We start from the raw sequence: 24,124 nt of genomic DNA on the forward strand, positions 1-24,124 counted from the left end.
GAAGCCATCCTGCAGCGTGGCTGTTTATTGATGGCATCCACACAGCCTCGGACCACACAGCCTCCCTGCAAAGGAGGCCTCACCAAACCAGCGACGGAGACAGACGGCTGCAAGTGGACCCTCAGAGAGTGCACAGGGGGTCCAGACTCGGACAGGTTCTTCCCCGGTGTCTGTATCTCTCTTAGTCTCTGTGACAGGACTGTCAGAGATGTGGTGTCATCTCCCATCTCCAGCCAGGCTGAGGGACGTCAGGTGACTCGTCCATGGTCCTGCATTACGGGCCGAATTCATTTGCTAGGGCAGCCATAGCCACACACTGCAGACAGTGGCCTAAGCAACAGAGTTGTGTTTTCTCACAGGTCTGTGGGTTCAAGTCCAAGATCAAGGTGTCGGCCCATGTGGTTTCTCCCGAGGCCTCTCCTGCCTTGCGGGTGGCTATCTTCCGGCTGCGTCCTCGCACAGTCTTTTCTCTGTGTGTGTGCCCCCGTGGTGTGTCTCAGGTGTAGCTTTCCCCTTCATGTAAGGACATGGGTCAGACTGGATTTGGGCCCACCGTCGCAGCCTCATGTTACCTTAATTACCCCTTTGAAGGCTCTGTCTCCAAATACAGTCACATTCTGAGGTCCCGGGGTTAGAATGTTAGCATCTGAATTTTGGAGGGGCACAATTTAGTCTGTAACACCTTCCCCAGTTCAGCCGATAGGCCACGAACACTTGGTATGGAGGAGAGAAGAGCATATTCAGGAAGAATCTGATGCCTTTTAGACATTTTTTATTTGCAAACTCTTATGGAAAATACTAACTACTGGGGGTTCACAGTGACAATTTCTTTTTTAAGATTTTATTTATTTGAGAGAAGGAGCAAGAGAGTATGAGGGAGGTGGGGTGAGAGAGAGGGAGAAGCAGATTCCCCACTGAGCAGAGAGACCAATGCAGGGCTCGATCCCAGGACCCTGAGATCACAACCTGAGCCGAAGGCAGACACTTAACAGACTGAGCCACCCAGGTGCCCTCAGTAACAATGTTTTCAGTGCTTTACAAATAGGAGCTCATTTAGTCTTGGCATTAACCATATGTAATGGGTGCTATTCTTACCCTCCTTATACAAAATGGGGAAACTGAGACCCTGAGTGGCTAAATGACTCGTTGCTTAGTGGTAAGCTGAATCCAGCCTGTCATGTTTGGATCCTTTGACACTCTTTTTCTCTTCATTAAGGACAAATCGAGAACAAAACGTGGAGACATCAAAGATGCCGTCTACGTGACCATGGAAATCCTGTCCAACTGGGGCCACACATCCTGGGTGGGTCTCACAGAAGTTGAGTTCTTTGACCTGCACAACACAAAGCTTTATGTGTCGCCTCATGATGTGGATATCCGGAACACGGACACACCCGGGGACCTGGGCCACCTGGTCAATCGGAACTTAGCTGTAAGTGGAGGCGGTACCGGAGTGAGCCTTGGCCTTGTGTTTTGATGCATTTTCTCTGCCCTTGCTAGGGCTGCAATGCAGGTGTGGGTGATGCAGGTGCGGGGAGGGGAAGAAGAATAGAATCTTCCACTGTTGTTCATTTGGGCAAAGTGGGAGGAGCCTGAGGGAAAGGTCCAGGTGAGGGCCTTGAAGCTATCCCCCCAGCTCATTGACGATCTCTGCTCTGTGGGTTTTTCTTGGGAGAGGGAGCAAAGAGGAGCCAAGTCACCCCCTTTCATCCACCCTGCAGTTTAGCACAGGCGCCACAAAACAGGGGACCCCTGGGCATCATTGAGGTCCTTGCCCTGATCTTATAGACAAACTAAGTCCTGGGAAGAATATTGATTGGTCAAGGGAACACCGCTGGAAGGTGGTGGGGCCACGTTGACATCCTGTAGCCTGGCCCAGGGTTCAGGCACACGCCCACTCAGGGCCCTGCTTCCCAGCAAACATCGAACATTCCTGTTCTTTAAGTATCTAATGGTCAAAAAGAAAGGAAGAAAGTAAAAGCATTGGCGTTTTTTCCTCTCTCCACTGGCACGTTGGACACAGAGACTGGGAGCTCAGCTGAGGCGGGCCTCCCAGCCTTGTCATTACTATTCTGTGCTTCAGCCTCAATATTCGTTCCCTCCCGGAGGGGCCTGAAAAACTGGGGACAAATTCTGCCCCTGGGCCATAAAGCCAAGTAGGCAAGGCACAGAGGCAATAGGAGGACGTCCCTTGGGCACTTTTTGGCACCTTTTAAATCTCCTGCCATGTAGCTGTATTATCAATTCCAACGAACAAGTTCAATTCGTTGGAATTGAACAAGTTATTAACTTTAAAAAAATAAGGATTGAAAAATGAAAACACCTACTACATGTTCAGTGCTTGCCTAGTGTCAGGCACAGGGTGTCATACACATAATCTTATTTGTACTTAGCAGGACACAGGCTTGAGAAGCAGAAAGGCCTGTGTTCGGAGCTTACCATCTACAGCTTCATCAGCATGGGCAGCTCACCTGACATCTACTTTAGTGTCTAAAGTGGCACAATAATAGTACTTGCTACGATGTTGTGAGGATCAAACGTAACTATAAAAAGCTGAGCACTGTGCCAGCCTTTTCCAAAGGCCTCTAAAACATCAGTTCTTAGTGTATTTGTTGTTATTAGTAATAGCATTGATATCATTAGAAAGTAGATATTCCCATTTTAAGATGAAGAAACAAGAAAGGGGATCTCTGAAATCCTGATTTCTAGAGACCCACGTTCTGGTCTTGACTCTATAGCCTTTGGCAACTCACCTGCCTTCTCTGAGAATCAGTTTCTCTGCCCTCTGTAAGATAGAACTGGAGGGCAGGGATAATCCACAGGATTCTTTTTATTTATTTATTTATTTATTTATTTATTTATTTACTTACTTATTTTTTTTCTTTTTTTTAAATTTATTTTTTATTGGTGTTCAATTTACTAACATACAGAATAACCCCCAGTGCCCGTCATCCATTCACTCCCACCCCCCCGCCCTCCTCCCCTTCTACCACCCCTAGTTCGTTTCCCAGAGTTAGCAGTCTTTACGTTCTGTCTCCCTTTCTGATATTTCCCACACATTTCTTCTCCCTTCCCTTCTATTCCCTTTCACTATTATTTATATTCCCCAAATGAATGAGAACATATAATGTTTGTCCTTCTCTGACTGACTTACTTCACTCAGCATAATACCCTCCAGTTCCATCCACGTTGAAGCAAATGGTGGGTATTTGTCATTTCTAATAGCTGAGTAATATTCCATTGTATACATAAACCTGCCCTACGACCCAGCAATTGCACTGTTGGGGATTTACCCCAAAGATACAAATGCAATGAAACGCCGGGACACCTGCACCCCGATGTTTATAGCAGCAATGGCCACGATAGCCAAACTGTGGAAGGAGCCTCGGTGTCCAACGAAAGATGAATGGATAAAGAAGATGTGGTTTATGTATACAATGGAATATTACTCAGCTATTAGAAATGACAAATTCCCACCATAGGATTCTTATATGTTGGCAAAAGAAACTGGAGTCTGGCTCACTAACAAATTTCCAGCAAAGAACTTTGTTGCACGTCTTTGGGTAGCTGGTAGATTCACTGTCACCCAGGCCAGAAGAGGGCAGGCCCCACAGTCATATTGGGGTTCTAGGTAGCATCTAGGATGCATGAGCATCAAGAGTGTGGTCTTTTTTTGGAAGCAGGGGGGTTGGCAGTATTTATAGTTGACTTGCCATCCTGTCGCTCTGCTAGAGATATGCAGTCCCAGGAGAGGAAAGCTGATGGCCAGCCTGGCTAGGAAGGTGGGCACTTTAGTGCTAGTTATACCAGGATGCCACAGCAGGGAAGAGGGGCAGGAAGGAATTCCCCCTGGAGAAGTTCAGCGTTGTTACTGAAAGGAAGGCAGGGAAGGTGCTAGGTAGCTGAGAAATACCACTCATCCCCAGGGCTAGACTGAATGGTGACCCAGTCTAAGATCATCAGCTCGTGACTTTGAAAGAAACAGGTCCCATAGGTCAGGGCAGCTGGGATGTTCTGGCTTCACATATTCTGCTCTGCTCCCTGCTTGGATTCTGTAGGCGCTCACATGTGCTGCTGGGGCTTAGAGGGGCCCTTTGCCACCCCCTCCCGTCTCCCTGATGCACAGAGCAGTGGCATTTGGGAAGCCCGCTGTACTGAACAGAGCACACCGGGGCAATAAAAAGCATCATTGGATTTGACGGGGGCCAGTTCTCATGACTTTTCCTTTTCCTCTGTTTAGCAGAGGCTGGTGAGCTTTGCCACGTGAAAACAGGAAGGAGTTCAGCCCATGGTTTTTGGGGGTGCTGAGGTCTTCAATTTGGGGCCTTGAGATTGAGAGAGGAGGTGGCCGTCTTACCCTGGGCTGCCAAATCTCTGGGCCAAGCCATGTGCGGGCTGGATTCCCCCGGCCGCCCTGGCACCAGGTCTACTACCTGATGGTCATCCTGGTATATAGGCCTGGGACTACCAGCATGTACTGCCTCTTGGGACCACCCAGTTTCACTGGGGTTTATTAAAGACCCACAGCCTGCAGGCCAGGGCCTCAGACATCCCTCATGTGATCTTCACGTGAACCTTGAGTTACTCTCCACATTTGATAAATGAGAAAACCAGGTCTCAGGGAGGACGAGTGACTTGCCCCAGGCCACACTGCCATGGCGTGGGGAGCTTGGCTACAATCTGACCAATAGGTAACTGAAAGTGGAGTCTGGGTTCGAAAGAGAAGTGGCTTCAGTGGAAGATAACGGAGGGCTGCTGGAAGATGTGGGGGTACCCCATGCTTGGTGCACACCCTCCTACCCTCTGCACCTATACTGTCTCTCTTAATTGGCCTCACCCAGGCCCATGGCTTCAAAATTATTCCAAATGGATACACCAAGGCCCACCTGCTTCTCTGAGTCCCTGACTTGAGTGCCTGCCAACTTCCTGCTCAACATCTCTTCTTGGATGCCCACTGGACCTCTCAGACTTCAGAGACCTACGTCCTGAGTTTTCATTCCCCTGTCCCACCCACATGTCTCCCTCCTACAACATTCCTGTGCCCAGTAAATGGCATTGCTGCTTGCTCTGCTGCCAAGTCCACCTCTTAAGAGTTCCTTGACTGCCCCAGCCCCTTCCTGCCACCTTCCAGGATACCAGCAAGTCCTGCTGATTCTTCCTCCAAAATGGAGCCTGGGTCTCCATTCCTCTAGTGGCTCCCAAGTCTTATCAGTGTGTGGAGTTCCCTCTCGCTGGCACTATTAAGTGGCCTCCTGTCTCACTGTCTTCTCTTCTGGCTCCTTCCACTCCATTTTCTACTCTATCCAAAGTGATCTTTTACAAATGTCAGCTTGCACCCCTCCTATACTTAAAACCCTGGCCATGACTTCCCAGCCTCCCATGGCCTGGGAAACTGTCTGAGAATAGGCCTTGGGCTCCCTCCTGGCCTGCTTCTCATACCCCCTGCCTCATGCATGAGGCTCTAGTAGTGATGGGGCTTCCTTCTGTTCCTCTGACACTCCAAGTTCATGTCACTTGAGCCCTCCCAAGAATATCCCTCCTCCAGAATTTCATGTGGATACCTGCCTTTTCCTCATTTGGATTTCAGCCCAAATATCACTTTCTCAGCTAGATTCCTACCCTAACACTGTCTACAGTGTGGAGGAGTGCTGTCTCACGCCACCCCAGCAAATTCCATTTTCTTCAGGGTACTTCTCACATTAAGAAATGATCTTCTTGCTTGATTATTATCTCTCTCCCCTCCATTAAGCTACACGTTCTTGTCTGTCCTAGCCATACTATATCCCCAGTACATAAATGTACACAGTACATTTTTTTGTAGTTTTTATTTGGAAATAATCACAGAATCATAAGAAATTGTAAAAAAATGTGTAGAGAAGAGAAAAATAATAGAGGGAAACCAGTGAAGCTAGAAGTTGGTTTTCTGAAAGGATCGACAAAGTTAACAAACCTTTAGCTAGGTTTGTTAGCTAAGTTTTACCAAGCAGAAAGGATTCAAGTTACTAAAATCAAGAATGAAAGAGGGGACATTACTACCAACCTGACAGAGGAAAAAAAGATTACAGGAGAATATTCTGAACAATTTTATGCCAACAAATGAAGATATCCCAGATGACACGGACAATGTCCTAGAAAGACACAAATCACCGAAATCGACTCAAGAGGAAATAGAACATCTGGCTAGACCTATAGCAAGTAAAGAGATTGAATTAATAAAAAAAAAAAAAAAAAATTCCCACGAAGAAAAGCAAAGGACCAGATGGCTTCGCTGGTGAATCATACTAAATATTTAAAGAATTAACACCAATCCTTCACAAATTTTTCTAAAATATAGAGAGGAGAGAACAATTCCAAACTCATTCTATGAGGCCAGTATTACCCTGACAACAAAACCAAAGACATCACAAGAAGACTATTGAACCAACATTCCTTATGAATATAGATGTAAAAATCCTCAACAAAACATTAGCAAACCAAAATCTACCAGTTTATAGAAAGATTTATGCATTGAAACCTAGTGGAGTTGACCTGGGCAATGGCTTGTTGATCAATATACGAGAACCCATCAGTATAATACAACATATTAATACAATAGAGGGGAAAAATAACCATGTGACATCTTAATGGATACAGGAAAAACATTTGAGAAAATTCAACACCCTTTTGTGTTGAAGACCATAAACCAAGAGTAGAAGGCAACATTCACCTAATAAAGGGTACCTATGAAAACCCACAGCTAACATCATCCTGGTTAAAAACCAAAAGCTTTCACCCCAAGATCAGGAACAAGACAAGGATGACTGCTTTCACCACCTCTGCTCACATGGTACTAGAGATTCTGCTCAGGGCAGCTAGGCAAGAAAATGAAATAAGAGGTTGGAAAGGAAGAAATAAAACTATTTGGTGATACGATCTTATATATAGAAAACTCTAAAGAATCCACAAAAATTAAAAAGCTAAAATCAAGTTCAAGTTTACAGGGTAAAAGACCAATATACAAAAAATCAGTCGTATTTCTATACTCCAGCAATGAACAATCTGCAAAGAAAATTAGGGGAAAATATCTGTTTAAAATAGCATTAAAAAGAATAAGGTACTTAAGAATAAACTTCACCAAATAAGTGAAAGACTTATACATTGGAAAATATATTGTTGATGGGAATTGAAGAAGACCCAAATAAATGTGAAAAGACATTCAATGTTCACAGATTGGAAAACTTCATACCGTTGAGATGGTGATGCACCTTGAATTATCTACAGATTCAGTGCAATCCTATCAAAATTCCAACTGCCTATTTTGTGGAAATTGATAAACTGATCTTAAAATATATATGGAAGTATAAGGAACCCAGAATAGCTAAAACAATATTAGAAAAGAACAAAATTGGAAAACTCACACTTCTAATTTTAAAACTTAATACCAAGCTACAGTAATCAAGACTGTGTGGTACTGGCATAGGAATAGACAGATCAATGCAATAGAATTGATAGAGAAGTATAACCTTACATCTACGGTCAGTTGATTTTCAACAAGGACGTCAAAGCTATTGGATGGAGGGAAAAAAGTCATATTTTTAAGCAAATGGTATTGGGACAACTGGATTTCTGCATGTAAAAAATGAAGCTGGATTCCTACCCTAACACTGTCTACAAAAACTAGTTCAATAGATCAAATACCTTAAAACTTTTAAAGTATTAAGGCTGTAAAACTTCTTTTTCAAGGTTTTATTTATTTGACAGAAAGAGCGCAGGAAGGGGAACCAGCAGAGTGAGAGGGAGAAGCAGACCCCTGCTGAGCAGGGAGCCTGATGTGGGGCTCAATCCCAGGACCTGGAGATCATGACCTGAGCCAAAGGCAGATGCATAACTGACTGAGCCACCCAGGTGCCCAGTGTTGTGAAACTCTTAAAAGAAACGTGGATATAAGTCTTTGTAGCCTTGACCTTTTCAGTGAGGTCTTAGATATGACACCCACAGCACAAGCAACACAAGAAAAAAAAAAATAGATCAGGCTTCATCAAAATTTAAAACACTTTTGCTTCAAAGGACGTTCATCAAGATAGTGAAAAGAGAGCTTACAAAATGGGAGAAAATATTTGCAAATCATATATCTGATAAGGGTCTACACCCAGAATATGTAAAGAAAAGAACTCTTAAACTCAACAACAAAATGACAAACAACCTAATGAAAATATGGCCAAGGTACTCTGAATAGACTGTCCTCCAAAGAAGACATACATGGCCAAGAAGCACATGAAAAGCTCAACATCATTAGTCGTCAGGGAAATGCAGATCAAAACCACAAAGAGATATCATTTCACATCCACCAAGATGGTTATAACTTTTGAAAAGAAAAGAAATAAATGACAGTATTGGCAATCGTGGAAAAATCATACCTTCCTGGTGGGAACGGAAAAGTCAAATGGTGCAGCCATTGTGGAAAATAGTGTGGCTGTGTCTCAAAAAGTTAAACGCTGTGTCTCAAAAAGTTAAATGTAGAGTTACTCTTGATGTAGCAATTCCACTTCTGGGTACTGACCCAAGGGAATTGAAAACATGTTCCCACACATACTTATACACAGTATCATTCATAGTAGCCATTAGGTGGCAGCAACCCAAATGTCTATCTACTGATAAATGGATAAAGAAAATGTGGTGTAGCCATGCAATGGAATATTACTCAGCTATGAAGAAGAGCAAAGTTCTGACACCTGCTACAACGTGGATGAACTGGGGTACCTGGGTGGCTCAGTCAGTTAAGCATCTGCCTTCAGCTCAGGTCATGAGCCCAGGGTCCTGGGATAGAGCCCTGTATCAGGTACCCTGCTGAGGGCTCTCCCTCTCTCTACTGCTCCCTCTGCTTGTGCACGTTTGCTCGTTCTCTCTCTCTCTCTCTTTCTCTCTCTCTCTCTCTCCCCCCCTCTGTCAAATAAATAAAATCTTTTAAAAAATCCATAACATCGGTGAACCTTGGAAACATGATGCTACATGAAAGAAGCCAGACATAGAAGGCCACATATTGTATGATTCCATTCACATGCAGTGTCTAGAACAGGCAATTCATGGAACCAGGAAGTAGATTAGTGGTTGCCAGAGGCTGGGGACGGCAGGAATGGAGAAGGACTGCTAAAAGGTAGGGGGTTCCTTTTTTTTTAGATTTTATTTATTTATTCATAAATAAATAGAGAGAGAGAGAGAGACGCAGGCAGAGGGAGAAGCAGGCTCCATGCAGGGAGCCTGATGTGAGACTCGATCCCGGGTCTCCAGGGTCACACCCTGGGCTGAAGGTGGTGCTAAACCGCTGGGCCACCAGGGCTGCCCTAGGGGGTTCCTTTTAGGGTGGTAAAAGAAATATGCTGGAAAAAGATAGTGGTGAGGATTGCACAGCCCTGGAATATACTAAACAACAACAACACTGAATTGCATACTTAAAAGTAGTGATTTTATATGTGTGAATTATATCTCAGTTTTTACAAAAAAGCATCGAGAGGTGCCATGTGTCCTTGCCCAGCTTCCCCCATCACTGACATCTTACATAACTGTAGTATATTATCAAAACCAGGAAACTGACATTAGTATAATGTGCAGAGCTTCATACACGCATTCGTGTGTGCGTATGAGTTCTATGCAATTTTATCGCACATAGATTCATGCAGCCACCACCACATCAAGATACACAGCAACAGTTCCATCACGTAGCCCTTTATAGCCACGCCTCCCCACCCCCTCCCTAACATTGGCAACCACTGATCTTTTCTCCAAACTTTGTGTCACTTCAAGAATGCTGTATAAATGGAATCCTACTGCATGTAACCTTTCAGAGACTGGCTTTTTCCACTCCGAATGCCCTTGACATCCGTCCAAATTGTTGTGTGTATCAATAGCTTGTTGCTTTTGATTGCGGTAATTTATTAAATTGGGGCTACTTCTGAGGGCAATCCAGCATCTGCCTGAGGGAGTGGATCTGTGTCAGGTTAATTCTGGGAGAGGAGAGCATCTTTGTTAGGAGTTAGAGAGGGACCTCCTGCAAGAGGCCTCCCCTGACCATCCGTTCTAAAAATGCCCCTCCACTGGCCATTAATAATTCTCTCTTATTTTCCGTGTCCAATTTATCCTTGCCTGACTGGTGTTTTTTCTTGGCAGTATTACTTGTTTGCTTCCCCAGCTCACGCAGAGCTGGGACCTGGTGGGCCAGGCTCCACTGCCCACCCCTGCATGGGGCTCGGCGCCTGCCCCACAGGAGGGTGTTTGTATTTGGCAAGTGGGTGACAGATGGTGTTGTGCCTCCCCAGCCCCCGGCCCTGCCCTCGTCTGTGTGTGCTGGCTGATATTTCTCTGATGGAGGATTGTCTTTCTGGCCTCCAGGGCCCACTTTGTTTCCCAGGCAGCAGGCCCAGACTGGTGGGGAATTGGGCCCCCAGGAACTGCCCTCAACCTACGCTGGTGGGAATTGGGGTACGAATACCCCAGCTCCCTTGTCCCGAGGGTGGAGCTGCTCTGAGGCATCTTCTGCTCTGGCTCCCAAGATTCCCTGGTGGCACTGAGCTCCAGCTGCCGCAGGAGTGGGTAGCCTGGTGACACACTCTTTATGGAAGGCCTTTCCTCCTCTGACCTCCCCACACTCCAACTGGTGTTTCCTTTGGTGTATAAATAACCTTCTGACCCTCAAATCCTTGCCTTGGGGTCTGCCTCTGGGGGGCGGGGGTACACACTAAGATAGAATGAATTAATGAACAAAAATGGGTGTAAATCAGGACTCCACTACTTAGGCAGACCGCACCCCTTGCTCCCTTACTGAGCTCTGGTCTTCCTTCCATGACACGGGTTCCAGTACTAGCCCCCTCCCAGGGCTATGAGAGAACCCAGGGAGGCCATGGTGCCAGCATGAAGGTGCCCTGATTCCTGTTCTGCCATCACTGCGATGGGCAGGTGCAGCAGACGCTCCGCCTGCTGGCCTGGCACCCAGGGCGCCTTGGTCAGCCCCCGGCGCCTTCCTGGCAGCCTTTTTCTTAGAGACTCCGGCCACTAATGAGGCCCTGCATTACCCGCAGGTGAATGTTCTTTGACTTTGAACACCATGATGCCCACTTAATCTTCCTGTTATCCCTCCTGTGGACAGAAAAGTGACAGGAAATCAATTATGGTCCCCTTGCCGGCATCTGAGGGTCAGCCTTCAGACTCTTCCTTTGTCAGGCAGCCACAGTGACCCAGTTCGGGCCCCGACTTGGGCAAGAAATGAGGGGGACCCACTGGATTTTGAGCTGTGGTATCTTGACCCCTTGCAGCTGCCCAGAGCACTAGAAGTTCTTGCAGAGCTTGAGAAACTTGGCCAGAATAAGTCAGAGCCCCTTGAACTCCTCTCTCTCTCTGGACAAAAGCAACCTCCTCCCTCCTGAAAGGCACCATTGTCCCTGGAACAAGCCCTCTTTGTTCTCCCCCGCAGCTGGAGCCTGGGCCTCTCGCATCTCCTGGGGGGCCAGCAAAACCTCAGAGTCAGCCAGTCTCCTCCTTCCCTGGCTCTGTCAAGTAGCCGGCATGGTCCCGGTGACAGGGGTCTCTTGAGACCTCCTCAAATACACAGTGACGGCTCATTTAGGTAAAAGGGACAGCTCTAGCCAGTGTCAGAGATGCTGTGGTTCTGTTGCTGCCGCTGTCAGCCCCTAAGCAGGAACCCTTGACTCAGACATGTGCAGGGGCCAGCCAGAGGCATATCCTGGGAAGGGAAGTGGGTGTAAAACAGTAGGGAGCAGTGGGGACTGGGGCACCAGAGAGCCCGTGCCCTGGGCCTGGGAGCGGCGCCCTCGGCTCCAGCCAGCATCCATCAGGGGCCCTGTGTGGCCGTGTTATCTACACAGGAGCAGAACTCTAGCTCTGGAGGGGATGGGGAAATCTCCCCCTTGTTAAATGTTGGCCATGATGTTTTTTTTAATACTTCATGAGCCAAACAAAATCGCCCTCCAGGCTAGATCAGTGTACAGCTGCTTCTCCAAAGTTTCAGTGAAGGGACAGCTATGAGGAGGTAAATTTCAACTGGCCATTCATTCCTTCGTTTGTTCAGTCAACAAAGATTCCGTGGCATCTACTGTGTGCCAAGGAACTGGGCTGAATGCTAAAGGTTCTGGAGTGAATTAGACACAGCCAGTTCCCTTCAGGAGCTCACAGCCGAGCATGTGGAAGGGTGACCTGGAATAGAAAACAGGTAGTTACAAGACACTGAGGTCCTACAAGGGAGCCGTGGGTGGCTGGAGGCCAGGGTGATGGTGTCAGGAAAGGAGTGGCAGTGGGGGTGACAGCACGTTTGTGCTGCATTTTCCTGGGCGGGAGAGGCTGGAAGCGTATTGCAAGGAGAAGCCCAGCCTGTGCAAAGGCCCTGAGGCCAAGCCTGTGGGGAGATGTTCAGCTGTAGCTGTGAGTTTTGTCTGGACAGAGAGTTAGAAGAGGCATCCGAAGGACAAAACAGGAGGCAGCTGGAGTTGAGAAAAGTGCCTGGACTTGGCTTTTTCCACCTGCATCTAACACACCCCTGACATGGAATTTTGCTGGTGAAAGTGGCCATGACCGTGGAGCTTCCCTGCAACTCTGCCCCCCTGGCCTTGAGAGCCAGTGGCCCTGCCAGTGGCCCTGCCAGTGGGCAGGAACCACACCCTGGGGTCCTGAGGCTTGGAAGCCCTGCCAGGGAGCAGAGCAAATCCTGAAGCTCAGTCCCACGGTCCCAACGCCTGTGCCCTTTTCTTTTCTTTTCTTTTCTTTTCTTTTCTTTTCTTTCTTTCTTTTTTTACATTTTTAAAATTCCACAGGGTTTTACAGAAAAAACAAAAACAAAAACAAAACAGACTCTGCTTGCTGGGTTAATAAAATAGCACAAGTGACACTCTTATCCCACCCTCCACTCTCTGTCTGTCCCCACCCCCAGCGCTCTCCCCAGAGCTGATTAAATTAATCAAAATAAAGCCCGCCGCATTTAAATTCAGTCGGCCTGGCAAAGCAGAGAGGTCCACGTGGCTGCTTTGTGCCAGGGACCAGCCACAAAGTGCGTTCCGGACGGGTGAGGTCTAAGAGCCCACCTTGGATTATGTAGACAAGGGAGGCCTGGCCTCCTGCCCTCAGTCCAATTACTTTGGGAAGAGGCAGAAAATAGACTAACGACTCCCCACTCTCTTGCTGGTGTTTCAGAGCAAGAAAGACACCTCCCTGTGGACGTGCCCCTTCCACCCGCCGCTCCAGCTCTTTTTTGTCATCCGCAACACCAGGCGGCTGCAGGACTTTGGTCTAGGCAAGATCAAGGTTTGGAACTACTGGACGGCTGATGGCGTAAGTAAGGGCCCCGACTCCTTGCTGGACAGTTTGAGTAATGGTAGGATTTAGCGCTGTCCAATAATCTGATTGCTGAAGTTGCAAGATGGGTACTCGGAGGCCCTGTTGCCGTTCCTGCTGGGTGTAGGAAGTGCCTGGTGGGACATTTCATGCTGAATGGTTGGAGCCATCAGGAGCAGAGCTTCAGCTTGAAGCTTTAGGAAGTGAAATCAGGCCACCCTTTGGGAGAACTGGACAAATAGGAACTGGAGCTCAGTTTTATTTATTTATTTTTTTAAGATTTTATTTATTTATATGAGAGAGAGTGTGTGAGTGAAGGAGAGAGAAAGGAGCAAGAGCAGAGGGGAGGGGGGGAGGGAGAAGAGACTCCCTGCTGAACAGGGAGCCCTGTGATGCAGGACTCCCTCCCAGGACCCTGAGATCATGACCTGAGCTGAAGACAGATGCTTAACTGACTGAGCCACTCGGGTACCCCTGGGGCTCAGTTTTAATAGATAAGGAAGCAGAATCACAGAGAGGTTATGTAATATGCCCCAAGTCGCACAACCAGTAAGTGTCACAGTGAGAATGTGAACCCATGCAGTCAGACTCTTGGCTCATTCACTTAACCAACGCATCTCAAAATTTACTGGGGAATCTTGCTAAAATGAGGATTCTAATTCAGCAGGTCTAGGCAGGGCCTGAGATTCTGCATCCAGGTGTGCCAGTGTTCCTGGTGTGGGGACCCCACTCTGAACAGCCAGGCTCTTAACCTCTGTGTTCTTCTGTCCCCCCTATTTCAGAATCCCTGCCCTCCTTTCTACCCCCACACCCCCTCCTACACCTGACCACTTAACCTTTCTTTCTACTCTGGGCTGTTTTTTCATGTTCTCATTTGCATTTATTCCTTCATTCAACACTTATTGTGGAGCACATGTGTCATCAGCCTTCCCTGATCAATTTAAAGGACATTGATATAAAAGACACAATCCCCACCTTTGAGGTACTCCTTGTCTGAAAGCCGGCAGACAAGTAAATGTAAAACTATGATGTCATGTGCTGAAAGCCTTTGTAGAGGTGACTGCAAGGTGCCAGGAATTTAAAATAGAAGCCCCAGGAACTCAGCAGGGAACTCAGTGGGTGAGGAAAGACAGGAACCCCCAGCCTATCTTGTTTCCCCTCATATGATAGACATGGGTACAAGAATTGTTCTACTTTCCCTTCCAGTTTGTTCTCAAGGAAGCAGTAATACAAGGGAGATGAGCAAGGGCAACTAGTCTTCAGCTTCAGTGTTGTCAAGAGAGACAGTAGGGCATGATAGGGAGTGTGGCATACTGGTAAGCACATGCTTCAGTAAAGAGAAAGCCACTTCTCAGCTTCAGCTAATGGTTGCTATGTACGAATGCCAACCAGTGCTGCTAGATCTTCTGAACATTCCCCAGGGACCTGGGAATTTGGAATTTGGTAGGAGCCTTTCTGGTTTGTAAATGTCGACAGCTAATTTAAATTCTTTTGAAGCCACCATACAGTCCAAAGCAAACTCATCTTAGGGCTGGAGTTGACCTGTTCAAACTGTAGCCCCTGGGGCACAGATAGAGTCTGGGAGAGCTCTGGGAAGGTGCTGGAAGGAGCACACACCTGAGCTGGAGTGGAAAGAGACAGTGGCACAGAGTTGAGGCAGAAAAGGAGAAAGCATATCCCAGGAGGAGGGCCTTACATATGCAAAGGCAGAGGTGTGCAAGAGTGCAGCCACTGAACTGCCCTCTCTGTACTTAGGTCCAGGCCTCCTAGTCCGTCACCAATAGCCACTGGGAGGTCTGACCATGATTCTCTGCTGCTTCAAACTCTCCGAAGCTCCCTTGGAGCTGGAGGATCCAGGTCAAACCCCTGAGTGTGACATCAGGGCTCCGTAATCTCTGTGTGCCAGGCCCTGTGTCTCCCTCGCATAGGCCCCCACCCCTCACTCTGGCCACACTATTGGAGTGCCAGCTGCTGGGCCTCTCCACCATGCTAGGGGAGGGGAATTACACCTGTAGGTCCTGGCCCCTCCCATCTGCCTCAGCTCCAGGTGCCCTGGCCCCTCCCATCTGCCTCAGCTCCAGTTGCCCTAGCCCCTCCCATCTGCCTCAACTCCAGGTGCCCTGGCCCCTCTCATCTGCCTCAGCTCCAGGTGCCCTAGTTCCTTCCATCTGGCTCAGCTCCAGGTGCCCTGGCCCCTCCCATCTGCCTCAGCTCCAGGTGCCCTGGCCCTTCCCATCTGGCTCAGCTCCAGGTGCCCCGGCCCCTCCCATCTGGCACCATGCCAGGTGCCTGCCTCCACTGCAAGTTTCTGGAAAACCAGGCATCGCTTTCTCCAGGAAGCCAGTCCTAACCCCTGACCTTTACACCACTTGTGCACCTCATGAATATGTTCCATCACCCCTGTACTAGGATAGATACCTGCTGCCCCCATACCACAGTGGGGCCCTGGAAGCAGGGCCTGAGTTGTCTCTACCTCCATGCCATTCAAAGTAGAAACACATGGTTATCAAGTAAAGGAATGAGTTCATTCCCTGAGAACCTACAAGCAGTTTGTCATACGCTTTTTGATATCCAGATGAGACATGGAGAATTGGAGTTTACAGCATTTACATAGGCTCATACTCAAGGTTAAAGGCAGAGCTGGGGATCAAGCCCAGGGGCGTCGGCTCCTCCTCCCTCCTTCCTCCCCCCATCCCATACTTCTTCCTGCAGATTCTCCCTCTGCCAGCCACCCTCCCAGCTCCCCAGGACTCCTCCAGGACCTCACCCCTGTGTGGCACTGCCTGCAGGTAGGGCTGTGCTCTCTCATTCCCTAGTCAGCTGGGCATTTCCTGGCAGGTGGTCGTCAGCATCTTCTGGAATGAGTAATGGAACAGTGCCCGCTGCCCAAGCCTGTGCTCTGTAGCTCAGCCCTGTCATTGAATATATGTCTCAGGCCAAGAAAAGCGGATTTTATGTGCTGGATTACAAAGCAGATAAGCTTCATCCCTTTTGGCCAGGCCCGCCTTTCTTCTTGAACCTGCACTCAGCCTTCCCTGTGTGCTAAGAATAAAAAAGAGGAGCAGGACATCAGGGTGTCATTTGGGGGTGCTTTGGGGAGCCTCAGCTGCGGCGATCAGAGTCCAGAGGTATTTCTACAGGCGGAACAGAGTGCGGAGGACTGCAGGGGCGCCACTTATGTAACGCACGCCCATCTGTTGCCAGAATTTACCGGGGGCAGAAAGCGCAAACAAATGCAGCTGCAGGTTGGTTTGATTTAATATTCTCCAGAGAATGCTATTACTGTGTGTTTTAGAGGAGATAAAATGAGAGTTTATAGGAAATATAGCTCAGCCCGGTAGACACGGCTTGTTAATACAGTGTTTTGTGTATGGGAATCCAAGGGAGAAAAGTTAAATGGGGGGGAGCTAATCCAACCAAGGCTTATTTAGAACATAAGAGAAGAAGGTGCTAGAAAAAGGGAAGTCTCTTTTATTGGAAAATATGCTGCCTGTGAAGTCCTGAGGCCAACTTTTCTGGGCTCCCTTCCCCCTCATTAGGCGATTTGGGGAGTGTGGGCTGGCCCAAGGGGAAGTGGGGACATAGGCTAGAATCCGTCCAAGCAGGCAAACAGAAGGCAGTACGCAGATTCCTGTACTTGTCACAGCTGCCGTTTATCCAGGGCTGCGTCCATCAGGCAGGCACGAGGCACCTAGTAGGCTCCCAGTCACCATTTGGTGCGTGAACAAATAGCAAAGTAATCATTTCAGTTAACCCCCAAGAATCCTGCAAGGTGGTGTTGATCTCTACCTTTTGATGTGGACGCTAGGGTTTAAAATAGTGAGCTCCTTGGGGACAGAGGTACTGCGTCTCTTTTGCCAGCCCTGCTTGGAAATGGCTGCCTGGAGTGCCGTCTTGTGAAGGATCTGGAACCTTCCTTCTGGTTCATAAAGAGAAGGGTGTATGATGGATCAGCGATGTCTGCCTCAGGCTCAGGGGGAGGATGTGATAATACGTCTGCCACATTTTTTGGTACTCCTTGGATGACGTGACTTGCCCAGCTAGTGACTTGCAAGGGACACAGCTGGGAGGAGGACGTGAGGGATGTTGCTTTTTCTGTTTTTCTTTTCTTTTTTTTTTTTTTTTTTTTTCTCAGCACCACTTCTGCAGAGCTGCATCTGTTGGGAGGAAGGAGCCAATAGTCTCCTTACTATAGTATATAGTAACCCATCCAAGAAGTGGGCTTTCAGCAGCTCCCCATGGTCTGTGTTTTTCTTCAGAATGAGCCTATTAGTTATCTTCTACCTGGTGGCGCCCTTTAGTAAAAACAGGCACATATCAACATCTTCACCCACAATGTGACCACACAGATGCCACCCCCAGGCTGGTCACAGCAGTGGGTGAGGCAGGACGGGCGTCTGGGGGTATAATTCATGCACAGAAATACTGCTTGTTAAATTGTTTATGAATGAATGAGTGAATGAATGTAAGATTACCCTAACGAAGTATCTCTGTGATACCCCATGGTGGTCTAAGCCAGCGCTGCCCCATAGAACTTTCTGTGATAATACTAATGTGCCCCATCTAGTCCAGTAGCCATGAGCCACAGGGGGCTGTTGAGAAGTTGCAATATGGCTGGTATAACAGAGAAACTGCATTTTATTTTACTTATTTAATTTTTAATTGAGCTGTAATTGACACATGAGATGGTATTCTTACATGCTTTAGGTGCATGACACAATGATTTGATATGTGTATATATTGCAAAATGATCAATGTAATAAGTTTCATTAACCTCCATCAGCACACATAGTTACAAAACATTTTCCGTATGATGAGAACTTTTAAGATTGACTTTCATAGGAACTTTCAAATATACAATATGGTATTGTTAACTACAATTACGATGCTTACATGACATCCCCAGGACTTATTTATAACTGCAAATTTGTGCCTTTTTTTTTTTAAGATTTTATTTATTCATTCATGAGAGAGACAGAGAGAGAGGCAGAGACACAGGCAGAGGGAGAAGCAGGCTCCATGCAGGGAGTCCGATGTGGGACTCGATCCCAGGACCCCACGACTACAACCTGAGCCAAAGGCAGATACCCAACCATTGAGCCACCCAGGTGCCCAAGTTTGTGCCTTTTGACAGCCTCCCCTCATTGTACTTACCTCCCACTTCCTGCCTCTGGATACCCACTAGTCTGTTCTCTGGATCTATGAGTTCAGGTTTTCTTAAGTTGCATGCACAAGTGGGATTGCACAATATTTGTCTTTCACTGTCTGACTTATTTCACTTCATATAAGGCACTCAGGGTTCATCCACATCTTTGCAAATGGCAAGATCTCCTTTTTCATGGCCGAGTAATATTCTATCGTGTATATACACCACATCTTCTTTATCCATTCATCTGTAAGTGGACACTTGGGTTGTTTCCATGTCTTGGCTATCGTCAATAACACTGCAGTGAACATGGGGGTGCAGATATCTTTTCAAGATGGTGATTTCAATTCATAAGGACAAATCCCCCAATGCAGAATTGCAGGTTCCCACGGAAGTTCTACTTTTCATTTTTTGAGGCACCTCCATACTGTTTTCCAGAGTGGCTGCTCCTCTTTAAAGCCCCGCCAGTGGTGCACATGGTTCCCTTTTTCTCTGCATTCTTGCCAACACTTATTATGAGAAACTGCATCTCACATTCATTTAATTTTATTTTTTATCATTTTTTATTTTTTAAAGATTTTATTTATTTATTCATGAGAGACACAGAGAGGGTCAGAGACATAGGCAGAGGGAGAAGCAGGTTCCATGCAGGGAGCCCAACGCGGGACTCGATCTCGAGTCTCCAGGATCACGCCCTGGGCCAAAGGCAGTGCTAAACCGCTGAGCCACCTGGGATGCCCTCATTTAATTCTAACTTCAGTAGCCACATGGGGTTGGGGACTGTGTATTGGACTACACACGTCTCGGTGCTCAGGGTGCCATGGTGACCCAAGTAGATGAGGCCCTGTCCACCTAGCCCTGTCCCTTTTTGTGCAGAAGGGAAATAAACTAGGGCACAAACAAATAATGTAATTTCAGGTAATGCTAAGTGTACACTGTCTAACTGTATTGCCTTCAGAACAGCAGTGGGAGAGAGGCCTGGGGAGAAGGAAGCTGGGCTCCTTTGAGTGGTGAGAGGCCTCCCATCAGAGAGCCAGAGCCAGAGCAAAGGCTCCAAGTAGGATCACGCTCAGCAGTTCTAGGACAGTAGTTCAGGTAGTGGCTGGAAATGGAGAACAAAGAAGAGTATAGGGGGAGGCTCCAGAGATAGGCAGGAATCAGGTCTTGGGGGCCTCCCTGCTTCAGATCTTATTCCTGGAAAGGCAGAAGAGAGGAGTGGTCAGAGCAAAGGCATTGGAGCCAGCGCCCCTTGGGCAAACCTTGGCTCCCCCTCTTCCCATCTGTGTGACCTTGAGTATCTTATGACTCCATATCCCTGGGCCTCAGTTCCTCCATCCATAAAATGGGGTAATTATTGTTCAGTTAAATACGTGGAAAGTGTTCACAATGACTCCTGGCCTTCGTGAGCTCTTCTACAAGTGTCAGCTGTTAGAGTCAGTATTGGAGGGTTTTGAACAGGGGGTGATATAATCTGAGGAATTGAAAAGATCACTCTGGCTGCTGTTTGGAGAATGGATTAGAGGGAACAGAGAACCCCCAAAGGAGGCTTCTGGCATAGCCTATCTAAGGGTCATGGTGGCTTGGATGAGGGTCCTGGTGCTTACGGGATATACCACGCAGAGACTCTTTTCATCCCAGGACAATATTTGCCTTTTCAACAAGGCCTCTGTTTGGCAGAGGGAGAATTCTCCAACAAACTCAAAAGGAAAGAGATGAATTCAGTAACACCGCACGCACCCCTCACCCACTTCTATAATAATCAGCATCCTGCCATTCTGGTTTCATCTACCCCCTACCATATGATTGTAGCTCTCCTACCATTTCACTCATAAATTCTTCAGTATGCATCTCCAACAGGTAAGGAGTTTGCTTTTATATAACCCCAATGCCACTGTCATACCTGACGGTAATTAATTACTATGTGCTAATGATAATCAAATACCCAGTCCCTATTCCAATACCCTGTCTCAAAATTGTTTTTTTTATAGTTGGTTTGTTTGGATCAGGATATAAACCAAGACCAAACATGGCAGTGGCTTCAAAGTCAAAGCTGCAACCTTCATTTGGTCGGCTGAGTTAGCGTGGCCTGGTGGCTGGGCCCCGTGGCAGGGTCTGGGCAGCCTCAGGCCTGGGGAGCCCGATGGCATCTTAGCAGGGTGACTGGTGGGAAGGGGGCCAATCCAGGTGCACTAGAGGCTTTCTGAGGTGTTGACCTCATGTTTGATGTAAGCCACTACCAATCACCAAAGGGTGCCGAAATATGTGAGCAGGGTCCACACTCAGGAGGTTAGGGGCCTGGTAACCTTGTGAGCCCCAGGAGTCCTGGGTTTGAGGCAGGCCCCCAGGCAGCATGGGAAGGAGAGGCAAGCTTTTGCAAGAAGGCAAAACAAAAGCCTTCTCTTTGGAATTAGAACTATCAGAAAAGAAGAAGCTTTGCCAGTGGACAGTGAAAAACGAAGACCTGATCACAGTTAAAGAAGCTAAAGGATAGAGTTAAGGAAGTAGACACGAGAGGTCTAAAGATTACTGGTTGGGGGGTGGGGCGGGCGGTAATTGCTTCTGCTGTTAGTCTAAATGGATAGAACTCTAGAACACCTAGCTTCCCTGAATTGTTAGCACCATCCTTAGATGTATCTAGAGAACCACAAGGAGATGGACAAATTGCACCAATTCTGGTTAGATTCAGGACACGGAGAATCTATTACTTGTAGGGTTATTTGAAATATGTGGATTTCCTGTATGCTTTAAAGAATAAATGCTAAGTCTTCTACTATATGCTAAAACAAAACAAAACAAAACAAAACAAAAACACCAAGGTGTTTAGGAGCCAAAGGGCAGATTGGGATTCAGACCAGACTGCTCCCAGCAGGACAAATGCAGAACCAGGATAGAAGCTGAGGCTCGTGTGCTGTGCTGTGAGGACTATAGCAGGGACGAGCAGTAGCTGGGCTGGACAGATCTCTTTGTAGGAAGGACTGCTTACCCACGTGCAGGTGACAGTCTAGATAAATCCCAGACCCCCTAGGGGGTAGGGCTTCCCTCTCTCCTGCCTCCTGTCCACCTGGGCCAGCATGGATTCAGTAACTGAACCTATTGATTAAAGTTCTCAGTCCCAGGGCTAGTGTATCAATCAGGATTCTCTTGGCAGCAAAGGACAGAAAACCTAATTAAAACTGACTTAAGCACAAAAGGGAGTTCATCGGCTCACATAACAGGAGAGTATGGAGTGGCTGGCTTCAGGCATGGCAGGATCCAGGAGTTCACATGATGTCATCCAGGATCTGCCCCCTCCTTCATGCATCTCTGCTTTCCTCTGTGCTGGCTTCATCCTCAGGCTCCAGGGAGTGGAACCTAATGATGTCAAGACTCCTGATTTTAGCAGCCCTTGCAAAAGAAATTGTCCTCATGAAGGCCCCAGATCTAGGGCCCAGCAGCCAGGCAACCTGGGGTGGGGCTCACAATATCCCTCTGAATGGAGGTTGGGGGAAGGATGGATGCCCCATGGAAAATTGAGGTTGCTGTCTCCACGAGAAGGGAACATAGGAAATAATATCCAAACTAGGTCTTTTTTCTTCTTCTCCAAGAACCCACAAGTCACATGCTGTTGAACTAATTCATCAGCTCCCAGATCTAAACTTTTTCCAAAGCTTAACTTCTGAACCAAGCTTCCCTCATGGCCCCCAGACATTTGTCTTTGGCATTTCTGCCCAGCAAGGCACTGATACTCCAACCCCACACACCGAAGCCCTCGAGGGTCTGCCCCAGCTGGTCCGGTCCTCTGCTCCCTTTTGCTGCCTGCCACAGCATCTCACTCCCACCTCTGAGTCCTCCTTTCTTCCCCCTGCCCCTCTCTGCCAATCATCCCTAAGTCCTATTTCCATTGCCAAAACCTGCCTCCTTCCAAACCCAGCTGCTCCTTACCCCCACCCCCCCCCCCCGCCTTCTGCCTACTGGCCCCTAAGTGGGACGCATCCCATATCTCTGCTCCCCTCACTCAGCTGCTCAGCCCACTGTCTCATCAGCAGAGGCTTATCGATCCCCCACACTCGGCTGTTGTGCTGGGGCCAAGACTCAGACACGCTGTCTGCCCCTGCCAGCTCACACCCAGGCAGGGGGGTCCAGAGGGATCAAAAGCAAACCACAGTTCAACGGGGCCAGTGCAGTGATGGGGGATGAACCAGGGGAGGAGCTGGGGGCCTCGAAGCTTGCGGGCCTCTGGGGAGTGGCAAGGTCCACTGCCAGCACATTGTCCTGGTACATTCTGGGAAGGAGGCCGTGACAGAGACTGCACCCCCACCAACCAGGCAGCTCGCAGACACATTTCAGCCGGCTCACGTGGGGTTTACAAAAATTCTCTGATTTGCCAGCTTTTAAAAATTGGGAGGTTTCACATGAAAATATGGATTTTTGACTTTTACTGAGAAACAAAGATCTGGTGACACCAGGCCACATCCACACTTGGGAGCTTCAGGGAAGCTGAATCACGGCACCACAGTCCCCACCACTCCCACGAGACTCCGTGACACAGTGGCACGCTGTGACACCACATTGCCGCTCCCAGACCCCAAAACTGGCCCTCTGGCTCTTCCATCCTTGTGTAACTTATCTCCCTCTGGTCCCCAGAAAACTGTTCTCTTTGCCATGCCTTTGCTCCTGCCCTTCCCAGAATCCAGGATGCCTGGACTGTCCAATTACAAACCCTGCCTTCGGAGACATCAAGGTCCTTCTCTCTTCCCATGCAAGCCTCCTGCACACCCCTAGCCTGCCCTGGGCCCCTTCTGGTGGTCTCTAGCCACACCCTTCCAGGCACCAAGTCCCATGCTTCCCTAGGTGTTCCTCAGTTTCCCAAGCCTCTGATATCTGAAACCGGTGCCCCCTGGTCAAAGCCATCCCACCCCATTTGGCCCTCACAGTGTTGTTCAGCTTGTGAACCACTTGACAACATTTGAAAATTGGCTTTTGCTGAAGTGGCAACCTTCTCTGTATGGCGTCTACCAGCTGGAGCTGAGTAGCCCCTGGGAACCCTCTGGACTGGTGGGTGTGTGTTCTCTAGCTCATCATAGGCCCCGCACCCCTTCCCACCACTGTGGCACTACAGGCACAGACCATCATGAACTCCTTAAGATGAACCTTGCTTTCTTCCTTTGCATCCTGCACAGGCCAGGACCACGAAAGGCCCCTGAGTGTTATGTATTAGATTAAACAAAATTGTAAGAATTGCATTCTGGGGCCTCAGCCCAGATCTAGTTGAGTCCTGGCCTGAGGACAGTGAGAGGGACTCCTCCTAGGCCCGCTGCCAGCCTCTGCCTGGAACAGGGGGCTCACTGGACTAGGCCTTAGGGGAGCAGGGAGTCTCCGGGCCACGCAAGCCCCTAGCAGCCAGGCTTGGCAGGTACATCACACCCAGGCAGTGGACTGAGTATGAGGCAGTGATGGTAACTTAAATTTCTTGAGCACATGCTGTGTGTCAGGCAGCATGCAAAGGACTTTGCATGTTTCAGCTCATTTATTTCACCCAGCAGTCCTATGAGATGGGTACGGCATGATTAGCTCCATTCTACAGAGAGAGAAACTGAGGCATTGGAAAGCAGAGCAGCTTGCCAGTGATCACATGACTACCAGGCCATCTGGTGCCCATCACACGGTCCTGCCTTCCAGTAGGGA

At 48.2% G+C, this 24,124-nt stretch overlaps 1 protein-coding gene across 3 annotated transcripts in view; it reads left to right on the forward strand.

Annotated features, from left to right (window-relative positions):
• KATNIP (katanin interacting protein) overlaps nt 1-24,124 on the forward strand; it is a 195,523-nt gene that overhangs the window by 130,270 nt on the left and 41,129 nt on the right. For all 3 annotated transcript variants that reach the window (XM_077907116.1, XM_077907115.1, XM_077907117.1), the window contains 2 exons: nt 1,217-1,432; nt 13,174-13,311. In XM_077907116.1, the coding sequence (XP_077763242.1) occupies nt 1,217-1,432; nt 13,174-13,311 (354 nt within the window). The remainder of the gene's footprint in view (nt 1-1,216; nt 1,433-13,173; nt 13,312-24,124) is intronic.

This window comes from Canis aureus, chromosome 8 (assembly GCF_053574225.1).
Source record: "Canis aureus isolate CA01 chromosome 8, VMU_Caureus_v.1.0, whole genome shotgun sequence".
Classification (NCBI taxonomy): domain Eukaryota; kingdom Metazoa; phylum Chordata; class Mammalia; order Carnivora; family Canidae; genus Canis; species Canis aureus.